Source organism: Procambarus clarkii, chromosome 21, assembly GCF_040958095.1.
Source record: "Procambarus clarkii isolate CNS0578487 chromosome 21, FALCON_Pclarkii_2.0, whole genome shotgun sequence".
In the NCBI taxonomy this organism is placed as follows: Eukaryota; Metazoa; Arthropoda; class Malacostraca; order Decapoda; family Cambaridae; genus Procambarus; species Procambarus clarkii.
The window spans coordinates 30,987,838-31,008,205 of record NC_091170.1 but is presented as its reverse complement, the minus strand read 5'-3'; the positions used below and the strand labels follow the sequence as shown (position 1 = coordinate 31,008,205).

At 34.1% G+C, this 20,368-nt stretch overlaps 1 protein-coding gene across 2 annotated transcripts in view; it reads left to right on the top strand.

Moving 5' to 3' along the window:
• Window positions 1–5,403, top strand: part of dally (division abnormally delayed protein) — a 385,376-nt gene extending 379,973 nt beyond the window's left edge. For both annotated transcript variants that reach the window (XM_045746425.2, XM_045746424.2), the window contains one exon: window positions 1,331–5,403. In XM_045746425.2, coding sequence (XP_045602381.1) covers window positions 1,331–1,434 — 104 coding nt within the window. In that variant the 3' untranslated portion in view covers window positions 1,435–5,403. The remainder of the gene's footprint in view (window positions 1–1,330) is intronic.
• Window positions 5,404–20,368: the final 14,965 nt, after the last annotated feature.

The window sequence follows — 20,368 nt, the reverse complement described above, 5'->3', positions numbered from 1 at the left end:
CAGTTAACTCTTTGCTAACTCCCCATTTCTTGGGGATTACTTTCTGTAGCTCTTCCCCTGCCCCTGGCTAGTACCCTATTTGAGTTTTCTCCATGGTGACAGCACCAAGAACCCACCAATAGGAACCTCCCTCAAAACCAATATTGTATGAAATGGTAATGAAATGCATCTCTCTGATGGGCATTTGTGGCTCCTTAGGACCCTCCCTTTTCCATTAAGGAGCTTTGGTTTTCCATCTTCTGGCTATATAATTGAGGCTTCAAGGTTGGTGAATAATTCATTAATGCAGGGTAATAATTAATTTCATCAAGGACAGACAGCCTGTGTACATATATTCATTAGGCTTATGTCGCGGTCCAACTAGGTCGAACTACTGACCTTCCCCAGGATGCATCCTCGCAACAATTGCCTAACTTCTGGGTACTTATTTACTGCTAGATGAACAGAGGCAGTATGTGATAGGAAATGTACCCAATCATTTCTGTCTGCCCAGAATTCCCAACTGTGAGTCTGAGAACAAACCTAACAGTCTCCTTATGGTGTGCAGGTGGAACAAACAGGAGAATTGCTTCACCACCAAGTGATTTGTGAATCTTGGAGCTTCGCTGTCGTATTTTATACACATTGTTTACCATGGTGTGTCTGTTTTCATTTGCCCACCTTTCTTGCGGCCTTTAATTGTTTTGGGTGATCTAGGATTCCCTGCTACTTGCACCTCTTTAGAGGAAGCCAGTAGGTATAAATGACTCACAAGGGTCTGGCATAGATTGAATTGGGTGAAGCTTGAATGGCACCAAGGAGAAGTCATTGTTGGTTTAGCAGGAATTTGAAACATTTAGATTGCAGTGCATTAAAATTGCCCAAACTTCGTTATCCCTACTATGGGTCTTTCAGAGTTTTCACAAAATGTTCACTTAGAATAATAAGTTGTTCTGTCAAGAGGTGGTATTTAATACAGTACAACTTTCAGGGATTGATCTTCCACTACAGTAAATGTTCTAAAAGTACTTTTTTTTATTATCAAGCTTAGGTATACACAGCAATGTGCTGCTACCCTATTCTGTATGAAGAATTACAAAGTGTAAATAAAAAACTACTGTAGCTACAAGTTCATCTAATATCCTCATCGCACAGGAGGGTCATACATGAAATCAGGAGAGAATATGTAATGCGAGGCTAAGTTTGTAGCAAAAAATACTAAGCTTAAGTGTTAAACCATTTTAATACCAAATGAGTTTGGATAAAATATGTCATGTTTATTTTGTAAATTTTGTTTATAGTCATTTCTTAATTCATTGCTTTATTAAGGTAATCTTATTCTATTTTACAGCAAATAAAACATCTTCAGTAACTGCATCATCTGCCCAACTTGGAAGTAGTGTGCTGGTGTTGCTGTTTACCTTGGCAACTGCACTATATGCTTTCAATGGCTAATATTTGCCACGTAATTTGCTCCAAGAATACCTCAGATGTTTCAAGAAGACACCACTGATGCTCCAACAATGCTGGAATGTGTTCACAAATACCTGAGTCCACACCACAACACCCCTGGATCAAGAATGCAACATTTGTATTCCTAGGCTGAGTTTTGATTAACTGCCTTATGAATTCGAATATTGTACAAGATTGAAAATTTCCTCAGCCTCACAACTTTCATAAATTCATCCTAGTTAATATGCATGTACCCAGCACAATTTATTTTTATCCCTGCAGTTGTACATACAGCTAAATACTTTGATATAGTTAGGAACGAAAATTTGTTTAATGGATGCCACTTTGAACGAATGTTGTAACAAATTACTTTGTCTGGGGTGTACTAGGAAACTGGGTTTTAAAGCTAAAAATCATATCACTCGACTATAGTAACTTTCCAGACTACTTTTTGGTCCAAGTCTTTAGATTCAGATCTTTTGGGTCAGTGTTGCTACTGTGTCAGAATTAAACAAAATCTTTCAAACATTATTATAATGTGATTTGGAATGAGTTCTTTATATGCAACCTAATTACATGATAAAAATGTAGCATTTGTACATTATTTACAAAGAACTGACTATCTTGTTTGCAGGGCAGTATGCAAAAAAACATTATTAATGTGTTTCAGTTGCTGATTTTAAAAGGAAAATTATGATTCAATCTGTAATCAAAATTATTTATCAAATTGATTTTCTAGATCAAATTTCCACTTCATGGATGAATACATGACCATAGAGGAATGCATTATTTTTAATCAAGTAGAAAATATTGCATTTTTCATGTACATTTTTAGTATAAATATTTTAGCTTTTTAATTTGCTTGCCATTTTTATTGGTTTATATTGTTGTGACTAATTTATGTCAGGTTGGCTCTCATGGAGTGAGAGTAACTTGAACAAATGAGTATGAATTGGCATTATAAATTACCATATGGTATTTTTCTTTTTGTCAGAAGCTTTAGGCAGATATTACTTGTATTCAAGGTTTCCATTTGCATTTGAGTAGAATGTATTACTACTTAAATCTGAACATGAGATTATTGTACACTGTAATTTCATTCTCTATTTATTTCGCTCATCAAATGCTGTCTTCTTTTACTTAAAGCAGGGCGTCCCATGCAAAAGAATCTATAAGTTAATTGTTATTTTACACATTTAACATCTTCCTATATCTCTCTAATTTTCTTTCTTTAATTTTTCCATGGTGTAAGTTTTGTTTATAGCCTTATGCATAATATCACAAAGATATAAGAAATCCGGTATCAAAAAATAAAGCCATCCCATATACTATTGATGTACTGTACTAATTTCTGAAGCACCTGGCATGAAATATTTCATATTATAGAAGTAAATTTTTTTAATAGGCAAATTAAAAAAAATGCATTAGTACCGTAATCACACTTATCCATTTAAGAAGGCACAGTTTCCTTTACAGCTGAGTCAGCTAACGTTTACAGGCTTGGATGCTGTACTTCATACAGTGAAACTGTCAAATAACTGAGGGGGGGGGGGGCTGCAGTGAAATATGGATCATTAAGTAAAGTAGTTTTCAGCAGATCATATTTTTCCCAATTTATGCCATTCTTGTGTTTTTTTTTTTTTTTATCTTTGAGTTGCGGTCAGGCAAGGTGTCAGGAATATTATTCTGAAAATAGTTAAGAGATTATTTTTCCTTTAATGGGTTCCATGATATTTTGTATAAAATCATGGATGGAAGGAAGTGTTTTGATGGGTCTAGTTTGAAAAATAGTGTATGCCTAGGTTTCATTCTGAGAGTCAAGAGTTTCACTCAGTCACAGCTGAATACTGTATTGACCCATACCTCCTTAAATACTGGATGGATTTTAATAACAAATATATATATATATATATATACATACATACATACATATACAGTACATGTAAAATTAACTCGATGAAATGTAACATATTACTTTATGTAATTTACACAATATTCTAACATTCTCTTTATTACATTCTCTTCATTACTCTCACTGACTAAAGTTATAATTAATTCTTTTTAATCTCTTAAAAACATTCCATCTTACTTAACATCAGTAGTTCTTCCACCGATTGTAAATAATATAGTCAATGTTTTGGCAAGTGATTGAAGGTTTGCATGTTGTGTAAGTTGGTATGAACCTGAAGTCATAAGAGTTAGTTTAGTTCATTTATTATGCACCCCATACCTATCTTGTGGGCAGTAGTGGAAAGGGTTACAGAGACACATAATGGGCTCAGGGGCTGAACCCCACAATTTCATTTAGCTCAGCAAGTTACAGTCTTGAGCTAGGTACAAATTTCAATTAACATTGTCACATCAACAATTGGTTCGAGACCGACCACAAGTACAGTTTCTAAACTAAGCAACTGACATATGTGGAGAGCTAGTATCACAATTGATATGTTTATCCTGCACACATGCCCCCCTCCCCCTTCCCATCCAGTGGGTAGCGGTGGATAGGTTACAATCACTTAGTTATTACCTACAGTTAGCAAACTGGGAATATTTGGCTAAGATTTCTGGTAGCAGATCATTTTGAATGAAATATTATCACATCTCTTGAACATTTGTTATAGAAGTTTCTCTAAATTCGCGTATCTCTTCTCACTCCATCACATAGTGACAAAAGGTGTATGAATAATTTTGTTGACACAGTTAACATTTGGTTAGGTTACTGACCACATTGAATTAAAAGTCAAATTAAGTCATAAGATGTGCAAGATTATCTAAAAAAAAATCAGTCGAGTTTAATCATAGATGAACACCATGAAAAAGGGAAAAATCTATTTTCTATTTTTACATATACTGTGGGGTTGATATGTCACCATAGTATAAACTTCATTATCACTGGTTCAATGTTATCCTTACATGAGCTATGCATAGTTCAGCAAACTGCTGTTGTCAGGGCATGGACCATGCTCTTCTATTTTGTTTCAAAAGATTTATTGCCATAGCTGGAATCACGGAATCATTTGGTTTAGCAAGCATTTTTATTTACATGCTGCTTAATTGTGAAACTACTACAGTACTTTGATTCATATGAATTTTGTTGTGCAGGTAGTAGTCATTAATACTACACAAGCCAAAAGTTATTGATTGTATCATGACATTTGTAAATGTATTATCTTTTCTAGATAATTTTTTAATCTAGAAATATATCAGTGAACATCGATTAAAGATATCTTCACTGCGGTTTTATATCTTTATCATTATTATTAATCTGTGCTTCCGACATTGTACATATAATTTGTGTATCTAGAGAAAGGTAACACAGTAGCTACAAAATTAAAGCAGAAACCATATTCCAATACCATTTAAATATTAGTTTAATTCATTGTGTCGGGAAACGGACAGCCATAATAAACATACAGTGCATGTTAGACTTATATCAAGGTCGTCCCCAGGGCCGAATTACTGACCCTTCCCAGGATGCAACCCCACAACAAGCTGACTTACTCCTGGGAACCTATTTCCTGCTAGGTGAACAGACCCATTAGGTAATAGAAACGTTCCCAACCATTTCAGTCCTGCCCGGGATTCGAACCCAGAATTCTTGATTGTAGGTCAAGAATGAACCCCACTGTATTACCGGGACCCTGTAGTACCCAGTAGGTACTACCAGGATATGATTTAAAAAAATGTAATTGAAATCACAGTTCAACACAGTAGACACAGTTTATTGTATGTTTTTGAGTTACTCATATTTACACTACTTAATCAAAACGTTCTTGGTGAACGATTTACATAATGTAATATCTTATGCCAGTAACGCTGAAACAAGTGTTATCTTTAAAGCTTCTTAAAATTATACTTGAATATCATTGACTTATTGGCAGTTGTATTGAGAAAATAGTCTGGACTTCTTAGATCGCAGTGAGCAAACTTTAAATTTCATTTTATATATATATATATATATATATATATATATATATATATATATATATATATATATATATATATATATATATATATATATATATATATATTTATATATATATATATATATATATATATATATATATATATATATATTTATATATATATATATATATATATATATATATATATATATATTTATATATATATATATATATATATATATATATATATATATATATTTATATATATATATATATATATATATATATATATATATATATATATATATATATTTATATATATATATATATATATATATATATATATATATATATATATATATATATATATATATATATATATATATATATATATATATATATATATTTATATATATATATATATTTATATATATATATTATATAAATAAATAATTGGTGTAAATCACAAAGAAATTAACACGTAAAGAACAATGTGAAAATGTCAGACCACAAAGGGAGGATTAAGACAGGAATTTCCTTAAGTACTCTAGTGTTTAATAATACATCTTCAGAAGGATGAAGATATATTATTCTGAAGATTTCAGAAGATCTTCAGAATAATAATACATCTTCAGAAGATCTTCGGAACAATAATACATCTTCAGAAGATCTTCAGAACAATACAACATCTTCAGAAGATCTTCAGAACAATAAAACATCTTCAGAAGATCATCCTTCTGAAGATGTATTATTAAATACAAAGTACTTAAGGAAATTCCTGTCTTAATCCTATATTATACAGTACATATATATATATATATACTGTACATATAATGAGGGGGGACCTTCGATAAGCCGCCGGCTTCCTGTCATTCATCATAGAGACCACTAGGGTTAGTGGCCCTCAGATAAATCAAATAAAACATATATATATACACAGTATATATATATATATATATTGCTATATATACATATATAGCTCCTCAGTCTTAATAAGAACCATCTATGAAGTAAATTCAGTAATTAAAGTGCACAACCATATAAATGTCAAAAATGCTTTATTATATTTGTGAACATTACTGACACTTAAAGGCTTAAATAAGCAACACTGTAGTCACCAAAAGATTATAGGTAGCCCTACCTTGAGTGTGTTAGATTTTTCTTTTTGTTAATGTACGATTTATGTTTGTCAATGTTAAGGTAATTTTTATGAAATTGAATTTGCACTGTATAAACAATTAAATCTGGAAATACTGCTATGACTCAACTGTTTGTATAAATTCCTGTATACAAACTTATGGGTCAGGGCAAATTGCTGTAGCATCATTTAGCAATATAATGTTGGATTGGTTGACTCAATGGAACACGGAGAGCCGGGTTATATATGGCCCTCTTTCTCCAAAATTCATGTGCACACATACTCATGCACACATATACACATGTGCATATGAATACACTCAAAATCACATATGGTTGGGTGAGCATACATGTGTGCATGTGCGCACGCACGCACACAAACACACACACACACACAGTTTTAGCTGTAAACATTACTGTCTCCATTTAATACTTACAATATATAGTCATTCACATCCACCTGTCAAAAATCTTTGTACATGTTCTTGTAAAATACTTATATGAATAATTCTTTTACTTATAAAATATGGTAATATGCATGACATACTCTTGGATCTGACTGGCCACATCTCTCATTTCAAGGAAATCTGTTCTTTTGGAGAGAAAAGTGTAAATAAGATTTATTTTTTAGTCTCGTATTGTTGATAGTTAAAGCTAGATTTCTTGCAGTGTCTGCGGAATGCACCCTAACAGGTCTGCAACAGTGTCGGGGGATTGCACCCAAGCCAGATCTGCAACACTTGCAGAGCTTAACATCTAAATCCACAGTAATTTAGTTACTGTAATGTATGAGTAATTTTTTTATATAATTGTGATAGAATAAGCTGTGAATATTGGTTGGTTATGAGTTAATATTATTTAGTATGGATTTCCTAGAAGTGTTTTAAGTGTTTGTCTGACCATTTGCAAAAGGAAAACTTAAAATAATTTTAGCCATAATTTTCATAGGTTTGCTTAACATGGTTAATTATAGTACTGTACATACAGTAGTCCTAAATTTCAGACTCAGATTACAGAAAACTTAATATTCTGTATAAATACCATGTTATATATATAAATATAAATATATATATATATATATATCTATATATATATATATATATATATATATATATATATATATAATATATATATATATATATATATATATATATATATATATATATATATATATATATATATATATATATATATATATATATATAATATAATATATATATGAGGTAAATGAATTATAATGTATCCAATTTTTTAGTTCACCTGGTGAACTTGAGTATTATGAATCCTTTGAGAGTACAGTACATGTATAGCTCATGATGTGAATAAACAGCTGATCATGATGCTAAGAATGCACTGTATATGCATTTGGGAATACTGTATAGTAAAATCTTTTGCCAGATCATATTGGTTGCTCAAACCTTTCTTCTCATAAAAAGTAATAATCAGAAATATTTATGTGAACGTTTTTTCCATGTACTGTAGTTTGCTTTGCGTTGTTCACAGTGTATTTTATTTTACCCCTCATGCAATAGAGGATTATATCTGTGAATGACATCAAAGCTTGTAGCAGTTGTTAGTGCTTAGCTCTGCAAGTCGTCAGCAGATTGTTGGCTCTATATTAACCTTACCAAACTGTGATAAAAATACAGAAATGCTGGTGTTTCTCAACATTCATGTCAGCAAGAATGTCCCATGTACATTATGAGACAAAATTTGTGGTACATATACATATTGAAAACAAATATGAAATAACCAACTCCTGAACTATAGTTCTATCTCACATTTACAGGAATGTGAACCTCAAATAACTAGGCCCAGGCAGGATACATCAGCCTCCACTGTCATATTTATGGCACATTTTTGTTGGCTGTCATCTTATGTTAGAGCACAGAGTCATGATAGACATAATGGTGTTTGACTCTTCCAGTGATGTTAGACTTGCATTAGAAAGGGCATTAACATTACTGATGAAAAATTTTCTGCAAGTTCATAATGAATAAAAGGGAAGCTAGTCATTGATTGCTATTGACAAACTGGTGAGAGAAAAAAAGTCAGAATGTGTTGTGATACATGATTCATTATTTTCCACTGCCTCCATGTGTATGTGCATGTGTGTATGTATCTATATACATAGTATATACACACATATACACACGCACAAATAATAATGAGGTTCAAGATAGGATTTATTGATAATGCTAATCCTATATGTCCACATAGATTTGAGCATGATAATGTTGATTTTGAATCAGCTTGAGAATATCTATATATGAAATAACAAAAAAATTTATGCTGATAGCTTGTTAACTTAAGTAGGATGTAAGAAAATGTTTATTAAGCTTTTGTGTCACTACTCATCCTTTGAACGATGCAATTAGCCTTATCATTTGATAGTTACATAAAATATTGAAGCTAGATTATGTCGATTTAATTACAGTTAAAAATACATGATGATTTACAAAGAAAGTACTCTGATTAATGATGCTGCTATATATAGCTTAAATGCAAATAATATTTGATATATATACATATTTGGTATTCCTCCCCATTTATTGAGTGCTATAAGAGGTCTCACTATTTAAAGTTGAAATCTTTCTAGTTCCATTGAAATTTCTTCTCATAGAAAAGTAAAATATTAAGTATGATTTCAAATAAAGTACTGTATTGTATATACAAAAATTTTAACATAAATTATTAGTAGAAATACTATGCAATGTCATAACTTTTATGAAAAGTATCGTCCAAAACCTTTTATGATACGTATCGTCCAAAAGATGAGTATGATAGTTTGATATTTGTAAATTGAATGTTTATTTTAATTTTGGAGATCATGATGAGAACTGTAATGATAAAGAAAGTATAACATATGGAAGATAATAATATAAGCTTATCTGCAAAATGATGTCAGAGTGTTTCTTAAGAATAAAGCATAAATTGTGATATTATATAAAAATAGTCAAAATCATACAAACAAAGCAATAATTAAACATTTATTTTTTATTTTTTTATACTTGGGATAAGAATATATATACAATGTAAACTTGCTAATCTGAATTTATTTAGAATGAGCCTGTTATGGACTATGTTATAGTACAGATTATTTGGCAGCTATACTTAGTATTAATTTGTTTGTAGTTGTTTTACAAATTTTGTATCATTGTTTGGCAGAAATAATTACACTAATAACGTGTATAGTATAGCTGTCTCTTGTTTCCCCTAAAAAAACAAATCTGTATTCGTACAGTGCAACCTCGATTATCTGGACATATTGGAACTTCTGGATGTATGGATAGTTGAAAAGTTAGATAGTTGAATAAAAGAGTGCGAGACTTAAGTTGTATTTTTTAAGTATTTATTTTAACACAATATGAAAATGTCTGTAATAGCATATCAATATGAATGCATCAATGTCATTGTTAGGAATCAATGACACCAATAGGGTGAAGAACTGGACATTTCTATGTCCAGATAATCTGAGAATCCGCAAAATGGGGATCCGGGTAACGGCAGTTCCACTGTACAATACCTTAAAATTAGTTCATCATCTAAGATGGAGTGCCTCTTCAATCTATGATGGCCAAATCTTCAACCACAGTATTTGCTTAAATTATATTGGCTATTTAGTTAATTGTTTACACAACACTGTGACAGTACAGTATAGCAGAAAAACTAGGTCAGTGGCCTGCTGTGTAAAAATAATGAACACACCTTGATTTATACTCTTGCTAGCTAACAAGTACTGTAATGAATGCAGACCATAAGTTCAACATACTAATCCAGTTCTAATTTTATGCATATTGTCCAGTGGTTCAGATCATCTGAGTTCAAGTTAGCATGCCTAGACTGTATGTATATTTTTATGTGATTGGTATTCCTGTGAATCTTGTATTATTTTAGTACAGTATATTTGGACTGTGTATCACCAAACTTATATGTTAACAGAGAATGAGTAAATGTGAATGAACCCTTGTAGAACAAAACACTTTTGCACCTAAACCTTAGGGGCACCAGCTTACCATGAGCTTGTATATTCATGGTCGTATTTGATCTTATTTTGTCGAAAGTGTCTGTGCCATAATTAAGTGCAGCAAATAGTATTGTATTCTTTGTTTCTTGGATAATTAGGATCAAATTAGTCCTCACTGTGAGGTGTTGATATAGTCCTGGTTAGCTAGATATTGAGTCCACTTCTAGCAAATATTTAAGACAGTATTGGATACTTTGTAGGGTTAACAGATATTATATATTAATTGTTATTCTGTGATTTGTGACTATAGGTGTTATTGAAAAATTATGTTTTATCCATGTACTGGTACTGTGAAATATGCCGGTAGTGTATAGAGATAATAAAAAAATAGAAATTTATAAAGGCTGTTGTTGTCAAAAACACAAAATTTTAAATAGTTTATTGCATTGTTTCAGATGCATCACATCCTTTTCTCAAAATGTAACTTTGTACTTGGATTGGTCTGCACAAACTGTTTGTAAAGTTCCATGCAATTAGATATGAATTTACTAGGAATACAGTTTATGAATTTACAATCCTACATAATTTATTTAACATAAATACATCATTTCATTCTCTTTCTCTTTTTTCCCTCTCTCTTCTCCATCTTCTCTTTTATTTGAATATGATTTTCCTCATTTAAAAATAGGCCGATTAAATAAAGTAAGCAAATATGGCCACAAGTTTACTCTGATATACGGTACTTGCAAAGTATGAACACAGACAGGACTATAAGCAAGAAGAGAACACCTGGCTGTTCAAAAGTGTGAACACTATAATAAAATAATAATAAACAAACAAATAAATGTTTATTCAGGTAAAAATGCATACATACAAGATGAGTTACAAACAGAATGTTGGATTTCTAGATAGAGCTAGTACATACTATGCCTAAAGCCACTTATATGCGCAGCACTTCGGACAAGATGTGGAAAGCCACATCTATTGGCCTCGACGAAGGCAGGAAGCCGGTGGCTTGACAAAGCTCCCCCCCCCCTCTATTTGTCCTGATGATATTTTTCAGCTGGATTTTAAAACTTAACAGAGTTTTGGCATTTACGGCTTTGGTGGGTAGGTGGTTTCGTGGGTTTAGAACCCTGTGGATTTTAAATTTACGCATAAGTAAATACATTTTTCCTCAGTCATTTGCAGTATGTAAATGTAAAGTTTACATTTGTTTACAATTTAATTAACAGTTTGTTTACATTTAATTAACAGTTTATCAGCATCGAAGCTTACAAATTAAATGTTGTTATTAGCAAGCATCATCCTGGTGCTTCGGTTCTTATATTTTAAATATTGTTGCATTAAATGTTTGAAAACAAAGTTTATATCTGTATTTTCAATAAAATATAAAACATTAAAGTTTATCAACGCATCTCTATGAATTACATACTGTAATTTATCAGAATTAATAAATTATGGAACACAAGTGTGGCCTGTGTTCACCACCTGTCTGGACACTGATGCATAGCAAGTTTTCATGTGTCCGGACATTGGTGATTTTTTTTTTTAAGATATATACAAGAGTTTTTACATTCTTGTACAGCCACTAGAACGCATAGCGTTTCAGGCAAGTTCTTAATCCTATGGTCTCTGGAATACAACCCCCATGAAGAATCGTTTTTACAACCAAGTACCCATTTTACTGTTGAGCTAAAACAGAGGTTACAGTTAAGGATTTGCGCCCAGTAAATCCTCCCCGGCCAGGATATGAACCATGACAAAGCGCTCGCGGAACACCAGGCGAGTGTCTTACCACTACATCACGGAGACTTGTGTGTGACCGGAGAGTTATTTATTTACCCATATCTTGGCGTTCACTTAATTATATATATATACTATATAATTATAATTTAATTAATTATATATATATACTTAATTATATATATATACACATAATTATATATATATACTGTGTATATATATATATATATATATATATATATATATATATATATATATATATATATATATATATATATATATATATATATATATATATATATATATATATATATATATATATATATATATATATGTCGTACCTAGTAGCCAGAACGCATTTCTCAGCCTACTATGCAAGGCCAAATTTGCCTAATAAGCCAAGTTTTCCTGAATTAATATATGTTCTCTAATTTTTTTCTTATGAAATGATAAAGCTACCCATTTCATTATGTATGAGGTCAATTTTTTTTTATTGGAGTTAAAATTAACGTAGATATATGATCGAACCTAACCAACCCTACCTAACCTAACCTATCTCTATAGGTTAGGTTAGGTTAGGTAGCCGAAAAAGTTAGGTTAGGTAGTCGAAAAACAATTAATTCGTGAAAACTTGGCTTATTAGGCAAATTTGGCCTTGCATAGTAGGCTGAGAAGTGCGTTCTGGCAATTAGGTACGACATATATATATATATATATATAAATACATACCACTACATCACGGAGACTTGTGTGTGACCGGAGAGTTATTTATTTACCCATATCTTGGCGTTCACTTAATTATATATATATACTATATATATATATATATATATATATATATATATATATATATATATATATATATATATATATATATATATATATATATATATATATATATATATATGTCGTACCTAGTAGCCAGAACGCACTTCTCAGCCTACTATGCAAGGCCAAATTTGCCTAATAAGCCAAGTTTTCCTGAATTAATATATGTTCTCTAATTTTTTTCTTATGAAATGATAAAGCTACCCATTTCATTATGTATGAGGTCAATTTTTTTTTATTGGAGTTAAAATTAACGTAGATATATGATCGAACCTAACCAACCCTACCTAACCTATCTCTATAGGTTAGGTTAGGTTAGGTAGCCGAAAAAGTTAGGTTAGGTTAGGTTAGGTAGGTTAGGTAGTCGAAAAACAATTAATTCGTGAAAACTTGGCTTATTAGGCAAATTTGGCCTTGCATAGTAGGCTGAGAAGTGCGTTCTGGCAATTAGGTACGATATATATATATATATATATATATATATATATATATATATATATGTCGTACCTAGTAGCCAGAACTCACTTTTTGGAATACTATGCAAGGCCCGATTTGCCTAATAAGCCAAGTTTTCATGAATTAATTGTTTTTCGACTACCTAACCTACCTAACCTAACCTTACCTAACTTTTTCGGCTACCTAACCTAACCTAACCTATAAAGATAGGTTAGGTTAGGTTAGGTAGGGTTGGTTAGGTTCGGTCATATATCTACGTTAATTTTAACTCCAATAAAAAAAAATTGACCTCATACATAATGAAATGGGTAGCTTTATCTTTTCATAAGAAAAAAATTAGAGAAAATATATCAATTCAGGAAAACTTGGCTTATTAGGCAAATCGGGCCTTGCATAGTAGGCTGAGAAGTGCGTTCTGGCTACTAGGTACGACATATATATATATATATATATATATATATATATATATATATATATATATATATATATATATATATATATATATATATATATATATATATATATATTCCTTAAAATATAGTCACATTAACATTAACGTCTACATACATCTGTCTTTCTCCTAACTGTAAACTCTGGATCACTGTGTACAAGAGGCTGGTATGCCAGCAAACACATTCCGGGCGACAATATATCTTGGATAAGTCGCGCCACAACATTGACGCTCGGACCCTCGACTTCCTATGGCTCATACTGTATTTCTAATTTCGTTTATAAAATTAGATTATTTCAAAGTAAAAATAGATTTGATCATCTTCTGCATTTTGCGCCAACATTATAGTGAGTGAAGTAAATAGTGAGTAAATATACCATATATCTTCAGTACTTACATAATGCTATAGCAGGCTTTGGGTGGCTTGTGGTAGCTCTGGGTAATTCTACGGACCGCCTCGTAGCTCATAAACCTTTTTTTTAAATATATATATACCTATACCTATATATATATAACCTTAATCTTAATCATATAGTCCTTAATCTTCACAAACTATCACTGTTCTTAATCCTAATATCCCCCGGAATACGACCCGCCAGGTTGTAAGTACTCACGTAACTCCTTGATGAATCCAGCCCCTGGTCCCAGTTAGTGTCAGTCGTGTGTTGCTTTAGGCCGTGTCTCCCACCCTGATTTCTTTTCGTCTTAGTGCCTAGCTGCTGCCTGTCCTCCTTCCTGGTAAGTCCCGTCTTTGTCCTCTGTGGTTAGTTAGCTTCATGGAGCCACCGGGTGGGGGGGGGGGGGTGCTCCCTCCAAAAGCCTAGCGCTGAATGTAATTAAACGCCTTTTTTTCTGGCAGAGTTCCAGTGGCTTCATGACTCCTTCCCCTCCGGTTCGTATTTTGGTTGATTGATTAACTCTTTCGGGCGGTAAATGGGCCTATTGGCCCATACGCGGCAACTCCTATTTATAACCAATCTCATTCATATATATATATATATATCAAACTTAGGCTTGAAACAATCAAGGGATCCTATGTTACAGGGTAATTGGTTCCACAAATCAACAACACTGTTACCAAACCAGTATTTACTCAGGTTTTTCCTAAATCTAAACTTATTCAATTTATTAGAAGTAGGACCCTTCCTTGAGTGTTTCAAGAGTAAGTTAGACAGATATACGAATGAGATTGGGTGGATTAAATAGGAGCTGCCTTGTATGGGCCAATAATCCTTCTGCAGTTACTTTCGTTCTTATTTTCTTAATTAGGAGGTGACATGATTGAGGTGTCACGTAGATGAATGGGCATAATAAAGAAGATATTAATAAAGTTTAAAATTATCAACACATAATAGAACACGAAACAATGAGTATAAATTGGATAATTTAGATTTAAGATTGGATTGAGTAAAATAGAACACCGAGGTCATATTATAAAAGTTAATTTATTTGATTTGGTAAATAAACCCCAGAGGTCATGGAAGTGTAACGGTTCTGTTGTTACGTAATTATGGTGACAAATAAACACAGACACTAAGATACTATATATATTTGGTCGAATATACAGAAGTACACAGGTGATACTTTGGTGTGAGTTGAGCGCACTGAGCGTCGGTACAGTATCTCGCAAGTGTCTGCTCTAGACCACACTTGAAAGTAGACTAGCCAATGTTCGCTACACCGCTGCTTATATTGCTCGGGCAACACCTCACCGTGTTGCCCGGGCAACGCCTCACCTCATTCATCTCCAAAGGTTGACAGGAATATTAACACTATATTTAGAGCGAGTATATTATTGGGATAATCTACTCGCTACAGAAGCTACATTTAGACAAACATTTCACTTATTGAACTGAGTAAAATAGAATTCTGCTACCATTATTAAGTGTGAGCCACTAACACTTGTGGCCTCGACGAGGACAGGAAGCCGGCGACTTGTCGAAGGTCCCCCCATTTACCTTGATCTTTTCCAGCGGTTCATTACATAAATGAACCATCTGGGGCTTTACTCAATTGGGTTTATTAAAGTACATAAAATTTGTTTTTGCATTCTTGCAAAGCCACAAATACGCATAGCGTTTTGGGCAGTGAAGTATATCAGTGAGGCTACCAATTCAATTTCTTTCTTTATTATGCATTCCATCCCGTGGGCGGTGGTGAAAAAAGAGTTACAGAGGCACATAATCGGTTCAGGAACTATGACCTCAAGTGACAATTTTTTGTCACTTGAGGTCATAGTTTTGAAGCTAATTACACAATTGTTAATTATATATATACATGTACATTTATGTACAATCATTTACACAAATACATATACATATCGAAAATCTTTTTATATCACAAGTGATTCAACAAGAGGCTCACAACAGTAATTATACAAGGCACTTTACATCTATAGTGAGCCAGTTACTAGTCCTGCTCTACACCCACCCAATTGGGCGGCAGCTGTAGTCATGCATGCATGACTTTACATGACATTCAGTAAACAAATTTTGGATACTTCGTTAAGATTCCTGGCAGTATATAATTATGAATGAAGTACTTACACATTTCTTGGACCCATTGATGGTGTTATCTCTGAATTCCACGTTTTTTTATCACATTCCTTATATAATGACGCAAAGTATGCGAATAGTTCTGCTGACAGTTTCAATTTAGTCTAATCTATCTCAGCAGATGTTGCAAACTGCCAGAAGTACTTGTAGCCGAGCCTAAGCCTAGCAGTGGCTAGAAGTCTCCTAACCTTATTGGATGACCCATAGACGTGCGGTTCTTCCTGCATAATATAACGATAAAATAAATTTCAGGGGGAAAGTGCCAAGCCATTACGACTATATAGCACTGGGAAGGGGTCAGGATAAGGATTTGGGATGGGACGGGGGGGGGGAAAGGAATGGTGCCCAACCACTTGGACGGTCGAGGATTGAACGCCGACCTGCATAAAGCGAGACCGTCGCTCTACCGTCCAGCCCAAGTAGTTGGGCAATATAATGAAGATAGATGGAGTGTGAATTTCACTTTGCCTCAAGTCTACGAGATTTTATTGATGGTCCCGGAATATTCTTGCCCTCAGGCTTCTCAAAGGTGAAGGCCTCTCTGTGGCTCGTTGTTACCAGGCAGGAGATAATTTTATCCACGTTTATGTTTTTGACTCCTTTATCTTCCCTCTTTAAATGGTGCGGTTGTGGAAGAACTAAAACTATCCTCTCTAAGTCAGAGACGCCTGTGTCTCAAGTAAGTTTATCGAAAAAAGGAAGTACATCTCAAAAATGATAAAGTAGCTTAGGCTATTTCTACCCTCATCTATATAATGTCCCTCAAGGGGCTCACAAACCCATACAGTACACAATTATTAATCATATTCTACATTTCACATTCCAATGGTAATCACATGTCATACTGTGAGATTTATTGATTATGCTGTCCCTGTCATTTCTTGTTTTAGTGACGGCAAACTAAATAATTTGGTGAAGACAAAAATGAGAATAGTCCCAAGATTATTTTCATGGTCCAAGTAATATTATTACTGAGATAATGATGATATGATTGAACATACAGAGTATTGGGGGATATAATTTCAGAGATAAATGAAGCTTCGGCGATTAGACTAATGAACGGCGAGGTAGCTAATGAAATAATAATATACTGAATTAATTATGAGGATTAATAATGAATTAATCCTATCACTTCAGAAGGTGATACAGTCTCCGTGGTGCAGTGGTAAGACACTCGCCTGGCGTTCCGCGAGCGCTATGTCATGGGTTCGTATCCTGGCCGGGGAGGATTTACTGGGCGCAAATCCTTAACTGTAGCCTCTGTTTAACTCAACAGTAAAATGTGTACTTGGATGTAACAACGATTCTTCGCGGCAGGGGATCGTATTCCAGGGACCTGCCCGAAACGCTACGCGTACTAGTGGCTGTACAAGAATGTAACAACTCTTGTATATATCTCAAAAAAACAAAAAAAAAAACAAAAAAAAAAAGGTGGTAAGAAATGAACAATGTATGTGAAAGCATAATAAGATCCTAATGTTCTAATGTTACAAAGCATGATGTCCTTCAAGAATGTATTTCATTGCCAAAGAAACACTTAACACCAACATGGGAGGAATATAAAGTAGACGCAGTGATTTCCCTCTATATTCCCAGACTCTTAACTTTGCCAATTCATTGATAATCGACATCGCCTTGTCCATAGCCTCCCCACATTTTAAGTCATTGGGAAGGAATATTGCTTTAGTCAGAGACTCCCAACAGAGGAGGGGATCCGCACAAATTATAGAAGGCCGAGTTGACATGGCCGTGCTGTCCGTGACGGAGTCCGTTGTTGACGGGTCCTTGATTTTCTCCTGTCTGCGGGGGCAGCGGTAGGAAATTGGTGAGTGCTTGCCATTGCAGAGCAGGCAGAAATGGGTTTTTGCTTTGCAGATGGAGTAATGATGATCCAGGACGCACAGGCTGCACTTCTGGACGGGGTGCTGACACTTGGTGAGGTGGGAGAGCTCGTAGCACTCTGGAGCACTGTTGGAGCTCGTGATATCGTTCCTTTTTGTTTTAACTTGATGGTATCTTGATGCCGTAACAGTAGAGACATTGTGTGGCAGCCAGGGTGGCCGCAGCTAAGGAGGAGAAAGATATCTTCATTGTTGCTTTATCAGCGGTGGGGAACCTAGCGCCGAATACTCCCAGGTTCGCGTTTCGTTTTCGATACTGGTAATAATATCCTCATCATCTCGGTCAGTAATCCATTGGCTGGTCCTGCTGGTAAAAACCGTTCTTTCGGCTAGGAACTGACTTGGGGATTGGGGGAAGGAGGTGGTGATTTAGGCGAAGAACGAGATCAAAGGTTTGGAGTTTTTCCAGGTCCTTCCCACATGAGAAGTAAAGCACAATATCCACATGTCAATGGGTGTGATGCCGGCCACGTCCTTGAGGATCTTCAGGATGTCACTTTTTCCAAAAGAATGACCGTAGCCCTAACTTTTAAGCGTTTGGGCCGCATTTTGTCCACCCTTAACGAGTCGAAGTGGCAACGGATGTCTTTGGAGGGTGGTTCAGGCTGTCTGGTACTTTACCCTGGTAATGCTCATTACATAAGGAGGCCTTCCATCTACTCCCGGGTATACTCGAGAAGACAGTGGGGTTATGTCTCAGATCTGTGTCTCTCAGAGACGTATTGACAAAACTTTCTATAGTTTGGTAATTTATCCTCAAATCAAATTAATCTAAGAATAAACAATATCCAAATTAGTAATAGAGTAGATGGCAAATTCCTTGGTGTTCTCATCGATAACAACCAGGTTCCCATTTTACTGTTGGGTAAACAGAGGCTAAACATTATATAATGTTTGGGTAAACATTATAAATTTGTACAAAGCTTAATTAGAGTCCAAGAGAGGTGCAGCTGGAAGTAATTGTCTTTACAAACAACAGATGGCGGCGTTTTAGTGTTATGTGGCAAGTCTTCCAGCAGTATTCTATAATACTAATAATAATAATAATTTATTTAGGTAAAAGGTCATATATATAACATTAATTAAACGCAGAATGTTAGATTTCTAGATAGAGCTAGTAATATACTATGTTTAAAGACAATAATATATATATATACTATTTGTATTTACAGCGTTTCGGGCAAATCAGGGTTGCCAGATTGGGCTACTAGTAGCGAATTGGGCTACTTTTGAGAGCCCCACGCTCCCAAATTTTTAATTTCGCTACTTGCGACTTTTTTGGGCTAGTTTAAACGCAAGTTGGGCTACTTTGGGATATTAATATTAAGAAACTCAATGATGATTATTTATGCTTTAATAATATAATCTGTACAAATCACAGCCGAGTCCAACAGCCTGATTGAGTAGACCACTTACCGCAGGAGAGCCCTGGTCAGAGACCGGCCCCTGGGGACGTTGATCCTAGGAACCTTTGAAAGAAAAAGTAACCGCAAGGCAAGGTAATCCTCCCCAGGGGCAATAGATTTCCCAACCTTAATTGTTAATAATACTTCATCCCAAAAGCTACACTTGGTTCCACAGATCTTCATTAAGAGGAGAAAGTTATCTAGAAATTTACAGATTGATAAATGACGGGAAAGATCCCTTACAGTTAATACCTTTGTCAGGAAGACGATGGTTGGCAAGGAGCGGTAGTGTATAGCGGCCGTTTGATCAGTGGGGTTCTCTAACAACTCATTACCAAATAGCTTTTTCCTCTTGTGATAAATATGTTGCAAGGCAACTATTTTCAATGTACGCTAATCCCTCCAATAAGCTATATTTCACATGTCTCAAACCAATCCTAAATGATTTTGAAAGGATGAATTTACTTTATCAAAAGATGAAGCAGATCAGTATAGCCTTCACACTGTCTTAGAAAACTTCACTCTTGGAATACTCAGAAGAATCGTGCATCCTCATCATGTGGGCCATTTCTGGGCCTGTACCTG